Source organism: Oncorhynchus nerka, linkage group LG21 (genome assembly GCF_034236695.1).
Source record: "Oncorhynchus nerka isolate Pitt River linkage group LG21, Oner_Uvic_2.0, whole genome shotgun sequence".
NCBI classification, from domain to species: domain Eukaryota; kingdom Metazoa; phylum Chordata; class Actinopteri; order Salmoniformes; family Salmonidae; genus Oncorhynchus; species Oncorhynchus nerka.
The window spans coordinates 14,159,284-14,180,829 of record NC_088416.1 but is presented as its reverse complement, the minus strand read 5'-3'; the positions used below and the strand labels follow the sequence as shown (position 1 = coordinate 14,180,829).

The 21,546-nt window shown below is 44.0% G+C and overlaps 1 protein-coding gene across 1 annotated transcript; it reads right to left on the bottom strand.

Annotated features, from left to right (window-relative positions):
• Positions 1-5,577: 5,577 nt before the first annotated feature.
• LOC135563549 (zinc finger protein 664-like) lies at positions 5,578-21,187 on the bottom strand. The gene is made up of 2 exons (XM_065006338.1): positions 20,590-21,187; positions 5,578-7,259 (listed from the first exon to the last, which is right to left on the bottom strand). Exons 1-2 carry the CDS (start codon positions 20,948-20,950, stop codon positions 6,301-6,303), a joined length of 1,320 nt encoding a protein of 439 aa, XP_064862410.1. The 5' UTR covers positions 20,951-21,187; the 3' UTR covers positions 5,578-6,300.
• Positions 21,188-21,546: the final 359 nt, after the last annotated feature.

The following is a 21,546-nucleotide window of genomic DNA, read 5'->3' as shown; positions in this document are numbered from 1 at the left end:
TCCTTGAGCCCGTTGTCCAGGCCCCGCGCCTGCACTCCCTCCCAGACCACTGACGAGATGCCCGCTACAGGCGCAGGACTCCCTGCCTGCCTGACCTCCTCGTACAGGTGCCTGTGGTCTAAACCTACTCGGGCAACTTCAACCTCGGGTGCGCACGCAGCCACTTGGCCGCATGGCCAAAGTGCCACGGCAGCTGTTCCGCCCGAGGACCCGCGTTAGACCACACCATTACGCTTCTCGCCTGGTACGAGAAGAACACCCGCAGGAGGTAACCGGACGGGTGTATCACTGGCTGAGCAAGCTCCGCTAACAAGAAAGAAACAAAATTGAGTCCAGCTTGAGGGGGAAATGTGGTACCCCCCTACCTCCCTCCCCGATGGGACAGATCATGCGTGCCCTGGCGACCCACTCGCACCTGCCACTCCACATAAACTGAAACACAAGCCTCACTAGAGGCCTCCTCAGACAAGCCGGCAATGGGTAGATGTATGCCAAATACAAAAGAGACGGCAACACATCCACCTTTAGGACCAGGACTTTGCCCATAAAAGACAAATACCTAGCCTTCCACATTGCTAGCTTCCTCTGTACCACTGCGATACGCATGTTCCAGTTTAGCGTCGCTGAGCCGGAGGTCTCAAAATGAACCCCGAGAATCCTCTGGGCCCCTACACAGAGAGATAACCCCCCAGGCACATCCGTTCTACCGCGCCATCTTCCGAAAAACTTGACGGAAGACTTTGCATGGTTCAGAACTGCTCCCGACGCTCGGGTAAAATCCCCAAAGATGGCAAGGGACCTTGTCAGGCACGAGTCCTTGCACAACAGCAAGGAAGTGTCGTCGGCGTACTGCGTCATCTTAACACGCAGCCCACCACTTCCAGGGATCAACAAGCCTTCCACCCCTGTGTCTGCCCTAATGGCAGCCCCCAGAGGCTCCATGTACAGTATGAAGAGGAGAGCCGAGAGTGGGCATCCCTGCCTGACCCCAGACGAGAGGTCAAAAACGTCACCTAAGTGACTATTTACACTAACTCGACACCCCGCTCCGACATATAAAGTACGGATCCATCCTATAAACTTCTCCCCAAATCCTAATCTACCTAACACCCTGAATAGAAAAGATCTATTCACGCGATCAAAAGCTTTCGCCTGATCTAGCGCTGCTACCATTAAAGGCAGCCCTCTATCTTCGACCCAAGCGATGGAATCCCTGATCAACTGTAGGTTCCATCTTATAGAGCGGCCCTCTACCCCGCACGTCTGATCCTCGTGGACGACGTAGGGAAGGGCTGTGCGCAACCGGTCTGCTAAAACCTTTGCAAGAATCTTGTAATCTACGCACAGCATGGTCAATGGCCGCCAGTTGCCAAGGTCAGTTGCTTCCCCTTCTTATAAAGAAGTGACAGCACACCAACAGCCATTGATCCCCCGGGACCCCCGTCTCAAGGATGGCCTTCAAGACTTCGAGAACCACTGGTCCAAGTATACCCCAAAACTTGAGGTAAAACTCAGCCGGCAGCCCATCCATCCCAGGCACCTTCCCTTTTCCCATCCTCCTAAGAGCGCTCTCAACCTCTTCTAGTGAGATCTGGGCCTCCATCACGTCTCTAATGTCCTCTGGCAACCGCCGGGACAAGTGTTCTAAAAACACATTTCCTGCTCTACATCTATTTCCCTTTCCTTAAATAAACCTTGGAAATGATCAGTTGTCACCCTGACCATTTCCTCTGGTTTACTTACTATACTACCATTTTCTTCCCTAACTCCATGCATTACCTTCCTACTCTGCCTGGCCCTAACCGACTTAAAGAACATCGCGGAACAAGTCTCATTATGTTCTAGAAAGCCACTATGCGCACGCTCCAGGAAAGCTCGAGCCTTCTGCTCCTGCAGCTCCCTGAGCTGCGCCTTTAGGGCTGCGAATCTCTCCCAGTCAATCGACCCGCCGAGGTTGCCTGCCTCGTACTCGAGTTCAATTAACCTTTGGATACGATCCACCTCCCTCCTTTCCTCCCTTTTTTCCTTCTACAATATCCTATTATAAAAGCCCTTATCCTCCCCTTAACTAAATCCCACCACTCTAACACCCCCTCGCACATAGACCGGAGGCCGTCAAGCCTCCGAAAGAAACAAAAAATGCGTCAACGAAAGCCTGCTCCTCCAGTATATCCCGATCTAACTTCCAGTACCCCCTACCGAAGAGGCAGACTGGCGACCCCACCTGCAGGAACACCCCGTCGTGATCCGTGAAGAAAACAGGCAACAGCCGCCCAGACAACTGACCCAAAGACCTGGATACAAAAATGTAGTCGAGCCTCCGCGCAACCCCCTGGAGTTGCGCCATGTAGGACCGACCATTGCCGGAGTAGTGTGCAGGCCACCATCAACCAGACCATGGCAAGCCATTAGCCCAGAGATGGCACCTGCACTGCTATCACCGCCTACCCCTAAATCTATATTAAAGTCTCCTCCTATCACCAAGTGCCTGTTTGTAACACACAGGGGCGCCAGACAGTCCACCATCTCCCTCCTGTCTGCCGCCACCTGTGGCCCATACACCCCAATTAACCTATATCTAGCTTCTCTAAACTTAACATCTATCCCCAAAACTCTACCCTGCATTATTACAAAAGTGTTCTCTATTTTAACCTCTCTATGCCCACACAAAATCCCTACTCCTGTTGAGTGCACCCCTCCTATGCCCCAAAAAGATTCCCCCTTATCCCACTCCCTCTTAAATCTACACACATCCCCACCATCCCTCAGGTGAACCTCCTGTAAAAAACAGAAATCAAACCCCACACCCTCTAAATAACAAAAAACCGCCCTCCTTTTAACATTATTCCTTATCCCCTAACATTTAGACTAAAAAAGAAACAGAACTATTCATTTAATTATTAACAACAAATAAAACCCCAAAAACCAAAGAAAAACAGGAGACTCACCCAATGCTCCCCTGGTCCATCTCCACCGGGGGACGCCCTCTCCACTCCTGACGCCCCCGTCCTCCATCCCAACCCATGACCCAGGCAGTGTGTTGGGTCCTCCCTCCCCACCCACCATCCCCCCCTCCCTGTTTGCCTCGGGCTGCATGTAGGGGACCCCATCTCCTCAAAGAGGAGTTGGGATCCTTCTAGCAAACAGCCCACCGACCCCTCACTGGAGTCATCCACTAAAATGCAAGGGGCTGAGGCAAACAGGGAGGACAAATTACCCTCCCCTCCCCCGCCACTCTCTTAGCCCCCCTCCCCCTCCACACCCCCTCCCTCTCACTACCTGCCAAACTTCCCTCTTCTTCCCCTTCTTCTTTGGTGTAGGAGGTAGCGGGGAGACACAACGTCCCATCCCCGCTAACCCCCCACCAATTCCCTTGTCTCGTCCTCGAGGAAGCTTGGCAGGCTGTCCCCCACTCCTTCCCCCATCCCCCCTCCCTCCCCTCCCACCTCCACACCTCCCTCCGTCCCCGTCCCCGTCACCTCTTCCACTCCTTCTCGCACCACTGTCCCCTTCTCCCTCTTCTCTGCTCCTTCCCGTTCTTCCGCCTTCTTTTTCTTCTCTCCTTCTTTTTCCTTCGGTCCATCTTCTCTCCTCTTTCTTTTCGCCTCTTCATTCTTCCCTTCTTCGTCCTTCTCCGTCCTTTCCCCTGTGCCATCCGTACAATCCGCATGCGTCCTCTCTTTCCTCCCCCCATCCCCCGCTCCCCCAGCTGCAGACGCGTATGACCTGTGACGAGCCGGGCAATCACGCCACAGGTGTGCTCTTGAGCCACACCCGTGGCAAGCCTTGGGCTCGTCACATTCCTTGGCCTCGTGCTCTTCCGACCCACAAAATCGACACCTCTTGGCGCTGCACGAGGCCAGGATATGGCCGTAGGCCATACAACGCCTGCAGAACGGGGCTGACGTGCGTAGTAGAGTGTTCCCTGTCAGCCCCCAGGAGAACATCGCCGGAGGATGGAAGTAGCCATCCACACTCTTCGGGACTCCCTGAGTAACGCCTGGAAACCTCTCTTTCCGTTCCAGAAACCCAGGGAGTCCCTGAGGTACCTCGCTGAGGAGACATTGTCCATATATCTCCCCAGAAAGGCCCTCACCTCTTCATCCTTCACATGCGGATTGTACATGGTTACGGTGACCACCCTGAAGTTGTTCTTCGCCAGGCTGGTCACCGCATAATGGCACAGGGGTCCCGTTTTCTCCGCTTCCTTTGCCATCTTCATTACTTCGTCATGTTTTTCTTCTTTGTGAAACGTCACATCGAAAGCCTTCTCATTCGGGTTCCCTTGAAGGCAGAGCACTTCCTTCACCTCTATCCTGAGGCATCCCATCAAAATGGTCCTTCCAAATGTCTCTCTACTCCACGGTTCCATCTCCTTTTCAGTCCAGGCAAATCGTAAGGTATTTGCCATACCAATCCCCGGAACCGATCTTGTTTGCTTGTATTGATTCATTTAAAAAAATAAGCTCTCTTCAGAAAGAAGCTTCAACCTGAAATGAAAACATCTTTGACCAAAAAGGTGGAGCAAACAAAAGGTGTTGATTTGTCACATCTATCAAGACAATTGGAGCACTGGGCCACACTCTTAAATAGAACCTGGACCAGCTCAGGTGAAACACCTTCCCACGAACGAGATGGACAAGCCAGCACAAGTGTAACACATAGTGACTAACAAGGTGACACCAATCAGTGCGTCCTACGTGCTAACGAGCAAGACATGCTAAAATCAAACCTCAAATCATAAAATGGAAAAACCAAAGACTAACACCTTAAGACAATGCTTACCAACAGAAAACAACTTCCATTTCACATTATAATCAACTAAAATGCTACACCTTCACTAATATAAACATGGTGTCTACCGGCTGTCAACAATTAAAACAAGAAAAAAATGTTTTTTCCCCACTAGCTTCTAGAACTCCCGTCTTCCTAAAACTCACTAGCTTCTAGAACTCTCGTCCCTCTGAAACGAGCCCAAACAAAACCTTTCTACAAAACGGAAAAACGCGCAGTAAAAATAAATTGTGATCCATGGCAACTCACTGGCTAAACGCAAAACACAAATATTTTTAACTGCCCACCCTTGAGACAATCAGCAACAAGTTGTCCTTACCAAGGACATGTCTGATTTCAAGGGGAAACTCCTGCAATATCCGTAGTAACTTTCCACCTCATTGCGGAGCTTCTCTCTTTTCAGGGTTCACTAGATAGGCATGTTGTTGGATCGGGACCCAGTCCCCAATGTCATGCTCTAGTACATTTGGTTTGGCACATCTGAGAATGAACCCTGATATTATAAAAGAAGGGAAACAATGTCAATATAATTGTACCAAATTGTCAGTTGGTTGCATTAATAATAATCATTACTAAATGTTACATGAATTGGAAATATTAAATATTTGGTTACATAGTCATATTTTCAACGTCTTTTCAATGACATTTTGCAAGATGGGCGAGGCCACTGTCAAAACACAGTTTTAACGTGTCCAAATCAATAACCAATATGCAGAAACAGTTTGGGATAAATTAAAAACCTAAACATAACATGTGCAATATACACAAACATCTGCCACAATAATCATATATCTTGTATTTATTTAAACAAGCTCCTTAAAAACTGCACAAGCACCAGCAATGCTGTTGTTTTGACAAGTAGCAATAATTCACTGATATCGATTTTGGGGGAAATCAGGTTGTAAGGGTTGTTGAAACTAACACGACTAAAAAAAACAGATATTTTATTTTCAGATATCTTTTACCTAACTGGTTAAAGGACAACCTGCAGAAGACAGTCATCTACAGATTGGAGTGATGCATTTAAATTTAGGGGTCGCTAAACTAAGGAACGCAACACTTATTTGTCATCACTCATCGATATCATGTTGAAATCCATTGTGCCGAGAGGAGAGAGATGAGGTTGCACGTCCTGTTACTTTTAAAAGCTCAAAAACCACACGGAATCTGGGAATAATGTGTACATCACTGGTTAGAGGACAATTTGTAGAAAACAGCTAGCTACATTCTGAAGTGTTGCATTTTGATTCAAGTGGGTCACCAACATGGTAAGTGTTACACAGCTCTTTTTGTGTTAGTCACTTTTTGTTAAATCACATAAATAGTACTCTTTCAATTCAGAGCCTGGATTTTTCCAAAGGCTAATATCCATATCATGCTGAAATCAATTGAATGGGGCAAACGTTTAGGATTCTACATTGTGAAATTCCTTAAAATACTCCTACTACAATGTTAAAAACATTCTACATTGTGACATTTTTTCATTGATATCACGAAATAACTCCTTCATGTATGCATTTTCTGATGTTTGATCAGAGATCTTTTATCAAAGTATCTCTTGTCACACTGATCACAGCAAAAAGATTTCTCGCCTGTGTGTGTTCTCTTGTGCAGAGTCAGAGAGCCAGATCTACCAAAACTCTTCCCACATTGATCACAGCTATAAGGTCTCTCTCCTGTGTGTATTCTCTGGTGCAATGTCAGCACTCCAGATTGACCAAAACTCTTCCCACACTGACCACAGCTATAAGGTTTCTCTCCTGTGTGTGTTCTCTTGTGTAGATTCAGAGAGCCAGATCTACCAAAACACTTCCCACATTGACCACAGCTAAGAGATTTCTCTCCTGTGTGTGTTCTCTGGTGTGATACCAGATGGCCAGATTGACCAAAACTCTTCCCACATTGATCACAGCTATAAGGTTTCTCTCCTGTGTGTGTTCTCTGGTGTGATACCAGATGGTCAGATCTACCAAAACACTTCCCACATTGATCACAGCGATAAGGTTTATCTCCTGTGTGTGTTCTCTGGTGTAAAACTAGATGGCCAGATTGACTAAAACTCTTCCCACATTGATCACAGCTATAAGGTTTCTCTCCTGTGTGTATTCTCTGGTGTAAAGTCAGAGTGCTAGATGTAGTAAAACTCTTCCCACATTGATCACAGCTATAAGGTTTCTCTCCTGTGTGTGTTCTCTGGTGCACTGTCAGCTCTCCAGATTGACCAAAACTCTTCCCACATTGATCACAGCTAAAAAGTTTCTTTCCTGTGTGTGTTCTCTGATGAATTTTAATGCCTGATGAGGTGAATCTCTTCCCACAGTCAGAGCAGCAGTGAGTTCTCTTCCCTGTGGATCTCTGCGGGTGTTTATTGAGGTGTTCTGATCTGGAGAGACTCTTCTCTGCCTCTTCAGCATCACAAGGTTGTCGAGGCTCCCCAGAGGATCCACGATTGTCACGTCTCTCTCCTGCGTGAACAACAAAGTCAGACAGATGATTAAAGGCCCACAACAACGGTAATCCACTGTAAAAGGTGATGCCAACAGCATAGCCATGATATTGTACAACAATTGACGTCTGTAATGAATGTTAAAATTACTTGACAATTGTCTTAAAATGAGCAAGAATAGTCATATTTTGTCTTGTTTCACATTAGTAGTGACATTGATGATTGTAGGCTAGAAATAAGTAATTCATGCTGTTGAAACTCTAAGCAGTGTGCCAGACGACTTTTGGTCTCCAATATAGGCCCCTTTTGTGTTTGCTAAAATTGAGACACGAGGACAATTTGATTGCAGAAACTCCTGCCTGCCAATGAGGAAACTGATAGTTATGGATGTACTATATCTGCCTGGAGCAAAAATGGTGAGCAAAATTGTAGTTTTTCACAATGTATTCTGACTGTGAATGGGGGAAAACTCAGGGGAGTAACTTCCATTTCCAGGTTGCTTATGAGTACATTTCACACTACTTTGGAGTATAATTGTATGGCTCGTTTGAATGTCCTGTTTAATATATTGTTTGCTACAGTATTAAGAACTATGTGTAAATATTGAAAAACCGCATTAATGACAGTATCCATTTGGGTGTTGTCAAGAAAGTTATGATTTTATTTTTTATTTCACCTTTATTTAACCAGGTAGGCCAGTAGAGAACAAGTTCTCATTTACAACTGCGACCTAGCCAAGATAAAGCAAAACAGCAGAGTTACATACACTTGGGATAAACAAACGTACAGTCAATAACACAATAGAAAAATCTATATACAGTGTGTTCAAATGGAGTATGGAGGAAAGGCAATAAATAGGCCATAGTAGCGAAGTAATTACAATTTAGTAAATTAACACTGGAGTGATAGATGTGCAGATGATGATGTGCAAGTAGAAATACTGGGGTGCAAAAGAGCAAAGAAAGTAAATAAAACATGGGGATGAGGTAGGTAGTTGGATGGGCTATTTATTTACAGATGTGTACAGCTGTAGCAATCGGTAAACTGCTCAGATAGCTGATGCTTAAAGCTAGTGAGGGAGATAAAAGTCTCCAACTTCAGCGATTTTTGCAATTCGTTCCAGTCATTGGCAGCAGCCGAGAACTGGAAGGAAAGGCGGCCAAAGTAGGTGTTGGCTTTGGGGATGACCAGTGAGATTTACCTCCTGGAGCGAGTGCTATGGGTGGGTGTTTCTATGGTGACCAGTGAGCAGAGTTAAGGCGGCCTAGCAAAGACTTATAGATGACATAGAGCCAGTGGGTTTGGCGATATGGGGCTTTGGTGACAAAACGGATGGCGCTGTGATAGACTGCATCCAGTTTGCTGAGTAGAGTGTTGGAGGCTATTTTGAAAATGACATCGCCGAAGTCAAGAATCGGTAGGATAGTCAGTTTTATGAGGGTGTTTGGCAGCGTTAGTGAAGTAGGCATTGTTGCGAAATAGGAAGCTGATCTAGATTTAATTTTGGGTTGGAAGGAGAGTTTACAGTGTAACCAGACACTTAGAATATGTGGAAAACAAATACCTAAGTCAGAATCGTCCAGAGTAGTGATGCTAGTCAGGCTGCGGCTGCAGGCAAGATCGGTTGAAGAGCATGTATTTAATTTTACTAGCGTTTAAGACCAGTTGGTGGCCACAGAAGGAGTTTGGTATTGCATTGAAGGTTTGGAGGTTTGTTAACACAGTGCCCAAAGAAGGGCCAGATGTATACAGAATGGTGTCGCCTGCATAGATGTGGATCAAGGAATCAACTGCAGTAAGAGCAACATCGTTGGTATATACAAAGAAAAGAGTTGGTCTGAGACATGAACCCCGTGGCACCCCCAGACTGCCGGAGGTCCGGAACACAGGCCCTCCGATTTGACACACTGAACTCTATCTGAGAAGTAGTTGGTGAACCAGGCAAGTCAGTCATTTGAGAAACCAAGGCTGTTGAGTCTGCCGATTAGAATACGGTGATTGACAGAGTAGAAAGCCTTGGCCAGGTCGATGAGGACGGCTGCACAGTACTGTCTTTTAACGTTGGCGGTTATGATATCGTTTCGTACCTTGAGTGTGGCTGAGGTGCACCAGCTCAGAAACCGGATTGCACAGTGGAGAAGGTACAGTGAGATTCAAAATGGTCAGTGATCTGTTTGTTAACTTGGCTTTCGAAGACTTTCGAAAGGTTAGGCATGATGGATTTAGGTCTGTAACAGTTTGGGTCTAGAGTGTCACCCCCTTTGAAGAGGGGGATGACCGCGTAAGCGTACCAATCTTTAGGAATCTCGGACGATGCGAAAGAGAGGTTGAACAGACTAGTAATAGGGGTGGCCACAATGATGGCAGATAATTTTAAAAAGAGAGGGTCCAGATCGTCTAGCCCAGCTGATTTGTACGGGTCCAGGTTTTGCAACTCTTTCAGAAAAACTGGATTTGGGTGAAGGAGACGCTGGGGGGGCTTGGGCAAGTAGCTGCCGGGGTTGGGGTAGCCAGGAGGAAAGCATGGCCAGCCGTAGAGAAATGCTAATTGAAATTCTCAATTATCGTATAGTTATCGGTGGTGACAGTGTTTCCTAGCCTCAGTGCAGTGGGCAGCTGGGAGGAGGTGCTCTTATTCTCCATGGACTTTACAGTGTCCCAAAACGTTTTGGAGTTAGAGCTACAGGATGTAAATTTCGGTTTGAAAAAGCTACCCTTTGCTTTCCTAACTGACTGTGTGTATTGGTTCCTGACTTCTCTGAAAAGTTGCATATCGCGGGGACTATTCGATGCTAGTGCAGTAGGCCACAGGATGTTTTTGTGCTGGTCGAGGGCAGTCAGGTCTGGAGTGAACCAAGGGCTATATCTGTTCTTAGTATATCTGTTCTTAGTTCTACATTTTTTGAAAGGGGCATGCTTATTTAGCCAAACCCACTGGCTCCATGTCATCTACAAGACCCTGCTAGGTAAAGTCCCCCCTTATCTCAGCTCGCTGGTCACCATAGCATGACCTACCTGTAGCACGCGCTCCAGTAGGTGTATATCATTTACATTTAAGTCATTTAGCAGACGCTCTTATCCAGAGCGACTATATCTCTCTGGACACCCCCAAAACCAATTATTTATTTGGCCGCCTCTCCTTCCAGTTCTCTGCTGCCAATGACTGGAACGAACTACAAAAATCTCTGAAACTGGAAACACTTATCTCCCTCACTAGCTTTAAGCACCAGCCGTCAGAGCAGCTCACAGATTACTGCACCTGTACATAGCCCATCTATAATTTAGCCCAAACAACTCTCTTTCCCTGCTGTATTTATTTATTTTGCTACTTTGCACCCCATTATTTTTATTTCTACTTTGCACATTCTTCCACTGCAAATCTACCATTGCAGTGTTTTACTTGGTATATTGTATTTACTTTGCCACATGGCCTTTTTTTTTGCCTTTACCTCCCTTATCAACTCATTTGCTCACATCGTATATATGACTTGTTTCTACTGCATTATTGACTGTATGTTTGTTTTACTCCATGTGTAACTCTGTGTTGTTGTATGTGTCGAACTGCTTTGCTTTATCTTGGCCAGGTCGCAATTGTAAATAAGAAAATGTTCTCAACTTGCCTACCTGGTTAAATAAAGGTGAAATAAAAATAAATAAAAACATTTAAGGTGGTGAGGAAATTACTTTTAAAAGAACAACCAGGCATCCTCTACTATCCTTCCAGGATACCCGGGCCAGGTCGATTAGAAAGGCCTGCTTGCAGAAGTGTTTTAGGGAGCATTTGACAGTGATGAGGGGTGGTTGTTTGACCGCGGACCCATAACGGATGCAGGCAATGAGGCAGTGATCGCTGAGATCCTCATTGAAAACAGCAGAGGTGTATTTGGAGGGCAAGTTGGTCAGGATAATATCTATGAGGGTGCCCATGTTTACGGATTTAGGGTTGTACCTGGTGGGTTCCTTGATAATGTGTGTGAGATTGAGGGCATCTAGCTTGGATTGTAGGATGGCCGGGGTGTTGAGCATATCCCAGTTTAGGTCACCTAATAGAACAAACTCTGAAGATAGATGGGGGGCAATCAATTCACATATGGTGTCCAGGGCACAGCTGAGAGCTGAGGGGGGTCTGTATAACAGGCAGCAACAGTGAGAGACTTATTTCTGGAGAGAATCATTTTTAAAATTAGAAGCTCAAACTGTTTGGGCATGGACCTGGAAAGTATGACAGAACTTTGCAGGCCATCTCTGCAGTAGATTGCAACTCCTCTCTTTTTGACAGTTCTATCTTGACGGAAAATGTTGTGGTTGGGGATGGAAATTTCAGAATTTTTAGTTGCCTTCCTAAGCCAGGATTCAGACATGGCAAGGACATTAAGGTTGGCGGAGTGTGCTAAAGCAGTGAGTAAAACAAACTTAGGGAGGAGGCTTCTGATGTTAACATGCATGAAACCTCCGGAGACACCTGAAACCCCACCTCTTTAAGGAATACCTAGGATAGGATAAAGTAATCCTTCTCACCCCCCCTTAAAAGATTTAGATGCACTATTGTAAAGTGGCTGTTCCACTGGATGTCATAAGGTGAATGCACCAATTTGTAAGTCGCTCTGGATAAGAGCGTCTGCTAAATGACTTAAATGTAATGTTAAATGTAAACCAAGGCATTTACGGTTACAGAGGTCAACAAATGAGAGCGCCCGGGGACACCCAGGGCCTGGGTTAACCTCTACATCACCCGAGGAACAGAGGAGTAGGATGAGAGTACGGCTAAAAGCTATCAGAACTGGTCGAATAGTGCATTTGGAACAGAGAATAAAAGGAGCAGATTTCTGGGCATGGTAGGATAGATTCAAGGCATAATGTACAGACTGGGGTATGGTAAGGTGCGGGTACAGTGGAGGTAAACCTAGGCATTGAGTGATGATAGAGGTTGCATCTCTGGAGGGATTAGTTATGCTAGGCGAGGTCACCGCATGTGTAGGAGGTGGGACAAAAGAGCTCGCTGAGCCATGTTGAGTGGGACTAGGGGCTCCGCAGTAAAATAAAACAATGATAACTACCCTAAACAACAGTATACAAGGCATATTGACATTAGAGAGAAACAAAGCGAGGCATAAATCAATAACAGGTGTTGATTGGGAGAGCTAGCTAAGACAACAACGGGTAAGACAACAGTTTATCAGCTAAGACAACAACAGGTAAAATGGCAATGAATGGGCAGAGAGGGTCAGTTAACTACACACAGGGCTTGACTTTGAGCCTGTGGCCGACCGATAAACAAAATAAACAAAATGGAGACCCGTGATTAATGAACAATCCAGCAGGCATCAGCTATGTAGCCAAGTGATCATAGGGTCCAGTGAATAGGAATATATGAAACAGGGAAGCCGTTAGATAGTCGTTACTACGCTAGCCAGGAGATGCACCTGGCTCGAGGCTAACTGGTGCTAGCTTCGGGACAATGGTGTCACCAACGTCCTGCAAAGGCCGGTTGAGGGCACATCGGACAGAATTACGTCGGCAGACCAGTCGTGATGGATCAGCGGGGCTCGGTGTTGACAAAGGGTCCAGGCCAATTTGCAAAAGAGGTATTGTAGCTGGAGTAATTATGCTTGCTAGCCGGGAGATGCACCTGGCTTGAGGTTAAATGGTGCTAGCTTCGGGACAAGGGTGTTAGCCACTATAGCCACTCCGTTGCAAAGGTCCAGAGCCTTTAAAATGGAATCCAGTGATGTAGTGGCTTCTACTCGTCTTAGTGAAGAGTCTGGGAGACATCAGCTGTGTAGCCGAGTGATCATAGAGTCCACTGAGTAGGCTGGGAGATGGGTCTGACTCAAGGCTAGCTTCAAGGCTAGCTTATGGCAGGAATACGGTGATGTAGTGGAGAAAAACAGTCCAATATGCTCAGGGTTGAAATTGCGCTGTGCAGACTGGAAGGTATTATCCAGGCTAAAAGCGGCTGGTGTCTGAGCTAAAAAGGTAAAGGCCACAAGCAGTGGCGAACAATGACAAAATAGCTAGTAGCTAATTAGCTGGTTAGCTTCTGATGGCTAGGTTCTGATGGAGGTTCTAGCTATAAGGTCAAAAATAGCAGATCCGTATCACATTGGGTGAGGCGGGTTGCCGGAAGGTATATTTAATTTAAACATAGAAAAATATTGAAATATATTACAATATATACAAAAAAAATACAAACACATCATACTGCTACACCATCTTGGATTACAAGTTGACTCAGTTAAAAAACATTGGATTTAGCAAACTCTGAAATGATTTAGTATTTCTGTGCCCACAAACTGTTTTCCCAGCGTAACATAAGGAGCCACTAAATGACACGTAGGTCGAGTGCATTTCAGAATACAAAAAAAATGTCAGACAGCAAGATCAGTAATTAAGTTGAAGTTCATATGACAAGCGTAACGTTATGACTATAACTACTGTTCCCTGAAGGAGGGAAACTAGGTACAACATACTATTACATTTGCCTCACTCGAAGCCCTGCCTTCCACAGGTGATGAGCATGAGGCTCGGGTTTATTCCTTAACCCTTTCATGCGTGAGTTCCAAATATCTCTTAACGGTCGCCCCAGAGTGAGTTTTTTTATGCACGTGATGTTAGAATGTTCTCTCCATTCCAGAATGTGATTGATACGTAACAGCACATTTGATCCGCGCTGCCCACGCAGCCTGTTTATATTTATACGTCGTTTCAACTTCAATTTCAAATGTTTTTATTTATTTATTTCTAAAAACAGTTTGAATTTAGGTGTGTTCCGCCTCCTCATTCATTCACATAAAAATAGTCATTTTTACTTTTGCGGACAATTACATTTTTGGAACATTTCTGACACGGACAAAATTCCCCAAGCACTTCCCAATTGTTTGTGCAGTTCACGTCTGCAGACATTTGCTCATCTCCCGTCAGAACAGGATCTGCACACGTGTTCACATTTTCATTACACATTTCTATTGTAGCGTACTGTATGTATGGAGCATAATATATTTGTGTATATTCTTTATTACCGCGGACACGTGAGGTAACGTTACTAATTTTATAACCTTTATGGTGTTATAGTCAATCGTGCTTATGTAGCCACATTATTCTATTAGCTCGTTTCTATCAAAGTAAGTGCCTTATTACGTTATAATAGTTTCCGTATGCCGTTTCTGCTGTAGCTCACTGTATGTATGGATCATAATATATTCCTTATAACTGCGGACACGTGAGGTAACGTTACACATTTTATAACCTTTATGGTGTTATAGTCAATCGTGCTTATGTAGCCACATTATTCTATTAGCTCTGTAAAACAATGCTAGTTGCGTCAGAGAACTATTAGCTTGAGTTGAATTTTGAAGCTACCCTGGCCTTATGACTCCCAAGTGGCTCAGCGGTCTATGGTACTACATCTCAGTGCTAGATGTGTCACTACAGACACCCTGGTTCAAATCCAGGCTGTATCACAACTGGCTGTGATTGGGAGTCCCATAGTGCAGCGCACAATTGGCCTAGCGTTGTCCGAGTTTGGCCGGTGTAGAACATCATTGTAAATAATAATTTGTAATTAAATTACTTGCCTAGTTAAATAAATAAAAAAATATGACCATGGTTTGTCTATTCAGCATAGCTCTGTTCTGCCCTGCCTTGCGGAGCTTCTTTACTGTTATAACTCAAATCTGTGATTTTGTCAATGCAATAAACTATTTTTTATAGCAGTGTTTATTATGTTACTTCTTTATAGTATTGTTTTATTCCTATATCCTTATATTGTATTCTAATGAATAATTCTTCTTTATTCTGTACTTTCAGAAACCACAAACATTATTTGCCAATATCATAACTGGAGCTGGACATCTTTGGAGCTGAAGAACGAGGACAGCTTTTGTATGCTAACGTACACTCCTTAACAGTTTTACTGGATGAAAACCCAGCAAGAAAACACATATGCCAATATGTAATAGTCATCTATTTTATTGCAGTATTGGTAGTTGGTTCAACAACTTGTTTTACTAGAGGACAAAAAACTGAATATGCATAACCCATATTTAATAACCATGCAGTGACTGAACAACAACTGCATTTCCACCCCCATCTCTAAAGGCATAGTATCATGGCTGGGCACCTGTCAAGTCACCTGTCAGGTCAGTCAGTCAATGGATTTGTATGTGAACTGTACATCCAATTACAAAAATACCTTGTTCAGTAATCATCTCACCTGTTAGTTGGCGGTGAACTATGCTGCCGTTGAGGACAGCAGTGTCGATCAGATGGAAAAATATCTTCTTATACCACTTGTTCGTTTTCCGTGTGCATTCCACAAAGCTGTTTATCATGTCCGCCTTATCCACGGCCCCCATTTTGAGGTTATAATCAAGCACACAATCTGGTTTGATCTTTCTCTCTCCCGTCAGGTGGTCCACCTTCCTTGTGGCCGACATGGTTGCTGTATGGACAGTGGAGAGGACATGGACGTCTCGCTTGTCATGCCACTTTACTGCCAGCTGTTGACCGTTCTCCTGGAACTCCACCTCCCCTCTCTGCATCTTCCTGCATCCGAATGCCGGCATCCCCTTCCTGTTCAACCTGACTGTGCCACAGGCCCCTGTGCTGTTGGAGAGCAGATGCTGGAAGAGTGTGGGACTGCTGTACCAATTGTCCACGTACAAAGTGTGTCCCTTGCCGAGATGAGGAGCCTGACACCCCAAGCCCCCTCATAATGTTTGATGTCAGTGGTGGACCCTGTGTAAACTATGATATCCTGGACAAATCCTGTCTTCACGCCGCACACGACAAAGAACTTGACTCCAAACCTGTGCCTTTTGGAGGGAATATATTGACGGAACGCCAGCCTACCTTTCCATAACATCAGGGACTCATCAATGCATAGGTCCTTGTATGGCACAAAGACCCGACCAAATGCTGATGTCAGGCTGATAAGGCTGATTTCTTATTTTGTATAACGGGTCACTTAGGATGGCAGTAGCATTGTTGACGAAATGCAGGCATCGCAGCAGAACTAGGAAGCGATCTTGGGAAAAGAGGGTGGCAAAGAAGGGAGTTGCAAACATAGGATCTGTGCTCCAGTATTCTCTCAGGGAGTTCTTCTTTACTATTCCCATGAGAAGGACTGTCACCAGGAAGGTACACATTTCACTAATTGTGGTTGTCACCCATTTAGCGAGTTTCACCCTCACTCCTGGCTCTCTCTTCTCCTGTAGCTCTAAGGCATAGCGATTGGTCTCCTCAACTATGTCTCCCACCAGCTCCTCTGTCAGAAACAACTTGAAGCACTCTGCCTCAGTTGGAAATGGCAAGGGGCGTTGCACTCCAGACTGGGACTCGTCAAAGCAAACAGCAGGGCCAGGAGGGGTGAAATGACTGGTGGCCTTCCAGCTACCACAGAACTCCTATACTTCATCCACTGTCGGTCTGCCTCCATCACCACCAGCATCTTCAAAGGGACCTGGTACTTTGTCAGTGGACAAGGGAAATTCAGATTCAGGGTTCTCAATGGCTACAAGGTTGGGGGGCAGCTCCTCACTGTCACTGTCAGAATCTGATTCCTGACTTTCAGACTCATTGTCAGAATATTTCCACATTTGTGAGTCTCCTTTTGAAATACATTGTTAATGCTACAGCTTAGCTCACTAGCTACATACATAAACAACAACACTGAATGGCCGCAGAGTGGGAGGTTACGTGGTTGACTGCCGGCACGCGCCACTTGTATCAATAAATCACTATCAGAAAATGTTTTGTGTGGCAATTATTTGTGTATTTACAGTTTTATTCACGTTTTCAATTCTAGGTGAAAAAATCATGCATTCCGATTCTTGCACAGATTGTAATGGGCACATATGTGTGTAAAATACTTTTTTGACGGTTGTACTGATTATGATGAGCTAAGCTAATTCCAACTGTGTAAACATGTTTGTTGACATACAATGCATTCTGTGTTTCACGTCTGTTTGACCAAAGATGTTATAACAAAATGAGGTGAGTAAGAGTTCACTCATATTTTGAGGACCTCCGGAAATTAATGGTGGGATGTGAACGACGGTAGATGACACACCCCTTCAACATAAACAGACCAAACTCATCTCGTCCTCTCTTATTATCTTCGGTTTCTGTGAGGAAAAAATGCATGGCTGTGCGCTGAAACTAATCGTCGGATTACTTTCGATTTCTATAAAGTGTTTACCTAGTGATTTCGATCAATGGTGAGCTCACCCGTGATGTGATTAATTATATATAGTAATTGCTATTAGCTAATTCATATTGCAGTTCATGTCAGCCGAGTTAGAAAATATGACTGTGTTGGGTCAATCTTTCCTCAGCGCTAGGACAAATGTAGCCTACATTTTTCCGGTTAGGATGATTGTGTTATGCTATATTTACTTCTGTGAATATCTGAACATTTCATCCAAAAATAAACTGCTGACATTATGGACATAACTTTGTAAGGACCGTGTTTGTGTAAATAGTTTCTGAAAAAAGTGTGGGCACCTCAAACGCTGATTGTTGCGTCATTCGAAACTGCTGTTCTAAACGAGCATTCTAAATGAGTGTTCTAATCACCCGTGTGATGGTACGTGTGAAAGGGTTAAATTGAATACCGCTCTTCACCGACCCAGGAAGGGGTAGGGCCAAAAAGGTATTGCACCCCGGTTCCCTCCTTCAGGGAACAGTAATTATAGTGTTAGGTTCTAATTTTTCAGAGTAATTAACTCACGGACACTAGAGAAGCTTAACCAAGTTCAATTCCTCCCAAAGAGTCGTTACAGCTGTAGATCAGACAAAAACATGTCCTCACCATTACAAGTATATATACCCCACTTTGGAAACTCCTCCTTCTCTCCAATCATTACATCTTCGGGGTCGACAGGAAGAGGGTAACAGGATACTAAACCCTTCCTACTCCCTTCAGGGGATCTGACCTGACCTCAACCCCTCCTTCGCCTAATCCACAGATGTCCATCCTCTTCCCCTAAAGCAATCCTGTGATCTCCTCCCGTCCACCCAGCACATTCCACAGCCACTCTGTCTTTCTACAGATCTCATTCCTTTATATACTCTGCGTCTAAACTATCATGTTTTGATTAAGTTCAAAGTTTAGAATCCAACAATAATCATAAAGTTACACTCCCTTTCAGTCAGTCAACTTCGGTACAACATACAATGGGAAAAGACAATCATTCCCCATGCCGATCCAAACGGATACTAAATTAAACGGCCCCTGGCAGACCACCCAGACCTGACCCCGCAAGATGCGTCAGTTTTTCCAATTTATTCATTGTCTTTTGTTTGAAACACACCTGTCAATGTTGAGTAAGGACGCACACCTAATTACACATATAGAAGTAGGACTAGTCTACCTGGCCTGCACGAGAATGTAGGCCTATAAATGTGCACATTTGGGGATGTCTGATAGTATTTCTGATTGTCTTAATGCACCACCACTAAATGAGCTGTGGAGCTTCTCAAAGCAAATGTTTCTTCACCTCAAACAGCAAGTAAACTAAGTCTAATCAAAATCAATTGCATACGACAATAGTTCCTTCAAAGTATTTTCGTAAAATATTTTCACAAAGGCATGAAAGGGAAAAATGTAATTATCTGATCCAGTGGAACTGTCATAAAATACCTTATTACTTTTAATCCTTTGCCCAACTAGCCGACAGATGTGTCTATCCCAAACTCACAGGCGCGGGAAACTCTGAGGGCCCAGAATATTTTATACAATGTTGCAAGCTTGCTAGCACAAGTTTTGGAGGACGCAGTTGATAGTTGATACAATGTTTCAAGCTTGTTGTAGACAGGCCATGCACATGCAAATGTGATTTCTAGGATATTTGTTTTTATCAGGATATTTTCTACCTGCAGGCTGCAATGTTTTTATTTGTTATGTAGGCATTTTTTTTTTACATGGTTGGCAATGGCAATAAAAGTTACTTTTAGATTTGTATAATTTTCATTTAGATTTAGATAGAATGTAGTTTAATCACAGACAATGATTTTGAGATACTATTATAAATTAAATGAAACTGTTTCACAAAAATGTGCATATGAAAATCATAACTGGCACGCAGTTCGGTAGAAATGGTAAGATACATTGTCACTCTAAATGGAAAAGTTTAACAACCGCTGGTGTAGTTAATTACTGAAAACTTTGGGAGCAAAATGACAGAAGGAGAGTTTTTCTCGGTTATATTGATGACTGGCTCCCTCAAGTAACTTGTGTATCTGTTATTATTTAATCAAACAGCATGCTTAAAGCATCAGACAAGTTACGTACATATAGTTGATTTTATTAAAACACATGGAGCGATTGGTAGAAAGAACAGATGACTCTTGGTTGACCAAGATTTATTTTAGTTGAGGACAGCACTAGAACATGATTTTGGGGCTCCCGAGTGACACAGCGGTCTAAGTCACTGCATCTCTGTACTTGAGGCGTCACTACAGGCTGTATCACAACCGGCCGTGATTGGGAGTCCCATGGGGTGGTGCACAATTGTCTCAGCGTCGTCCGGGGTAGGCCATCACAGGAAATAAGAATTTATTCTTAATCTTAACTGACTTGCCTAGTTAAATAAAGGTTAAAAAAAATTTAATGTAAAAATAGTGTTTCATGACAAACCATTTTTTACAAATCCATCCAGGCACCTACTTTGAGAAGGGTTTAAAACAAAGGTTTTAAACCAATTCATGAATATTATTGAATCTAGGTATGTTTCGCCTTTCATGTAATGGCATGAAAAAAATTGGCTGAATATTATACAATGACTTATCAACAGCTCTAATAACTTGACCCCCACAGGAAATCTTCACTGGCAATTCTAGAATATACTATATATCCTAGAAACCTGGTTAAACTATCAATGACCTCATGGATTAATTCTAGAATATACTATATAGCCTAGAAACCTGGTTAAACTATCATTATGACATCATGGATGAATTCTTAGAATATACTATATATCCTTGAAATCTGTTTAAAACCATAATTTTGACCTCATTGATGGCCAGTCTTTGTATTTATGGTGTAGTGAATTCAGGGGATAGCCCAGAGCTGAACTCGTTTTATCCACGTTTTGAGGATATACAGTGTTGATTTACATTGTTTCTAAACATTGGAGTAAGAAAAGGTTATTTGGGGTTCTGATGGGGTACAACAGTTGAACTAAGCTCATGAGGCATGTGTTATATTCTTCAAGAATCAATGGCTATAAATAAATAATTACAAAGTCAAAATATGGATGTAGCTATTGCATATTTCCCCTTTAACACCAAACATCAGTTCAATGTTTACCAACTGCAGTTTGTGCTTCTGTATTTAAGACAGTACTTACTAGTGTTAATCAGGGGCCGTTTTCTCAAAACCATCTTACGGCTAAGTTCATCGTTAGAACCATTGGATGCCTTAAGATGCGTTTGGCAAACCGGGCCCAGAAATCCAGTTTCCTCCTTTTTGGATATGACAGTCATCTCCCCATCCTCCTCTTTCACTCTGAACGCATCTTCCTCTTCTTTCACTGAAACGTCTTTCTCTTCTTCTTTCACTGTAACAGCCTCACCATCTACTTCTTGTTTTACTGAGAAATCCTCTTCTTCCTCCTCTTCTTTCACGACAACGTTCATCCACAGTCCATCTTTTTCCGTCCAGCAGACACCCTCTTCTTTAGCAGAAGGAGAGTAGCTTAGTGAGCTCATGGTCGAGGATGTAAGCTAACTAGGCTAATGCTAACTTAACCAGCCCGCTAGCTGACTAATAACAACACCACCGTAGATATGAAATTCAATCGGATAACTAACTAGACGACAGAAGTGGGTGTAAAACACAGTGGTTAATATACATTAAAGCGTCTAAAGAGCTCTACTAGTTCGTCTATTTTGTCTACTCAGCTACCGAGGTGTCTGACCAACTGTTGCTGCTGTTGAAAGAAGCGTTCCGTCCACTAGATACGTCACATTAACAGCATTTCCTTAAATTCCCATACCGCCATCTGCTGACTGGAGTGGGTAACGCAGTTGAGTAAAAATGTATATTTAATTTTCAGACAAAAAGTTAAAGGGTAGGAATCAGAGACGACGCTAGTCCTAAAATATTAATTAACCCCCCTAAATAAATCAATATCAGTCAATCGATTTTTTTTCTGCGATTTTTTTTTTTCTTTCGTCAAACGTTCCATCACATTACAATTCTTAAGGGCGGCACTATGACCGGGGGAGGCTGCTGCTGCACTAGTGACTGTCAGACTTTCTTCAGCAAAGATGGCGGACATAAATACTAGGAGAGGGGTACCCCT

Coding starts and splice junctions, on each gene's coding strand:
- LOC135563549 (XM_065006338.1), bottom strand. CDS start 20,950: ATGAGCTCACTAAGCTACTCTCCTTCTGCTAAAGAAGAGGGTGTCTGC. Junction 7,260..20,589: donor ACGGCCCCTGATTAACACTA/GTAAGTACTGTC, acceptor TTGTTCACGCAG/GAGAGAGACGTGACAATCGT.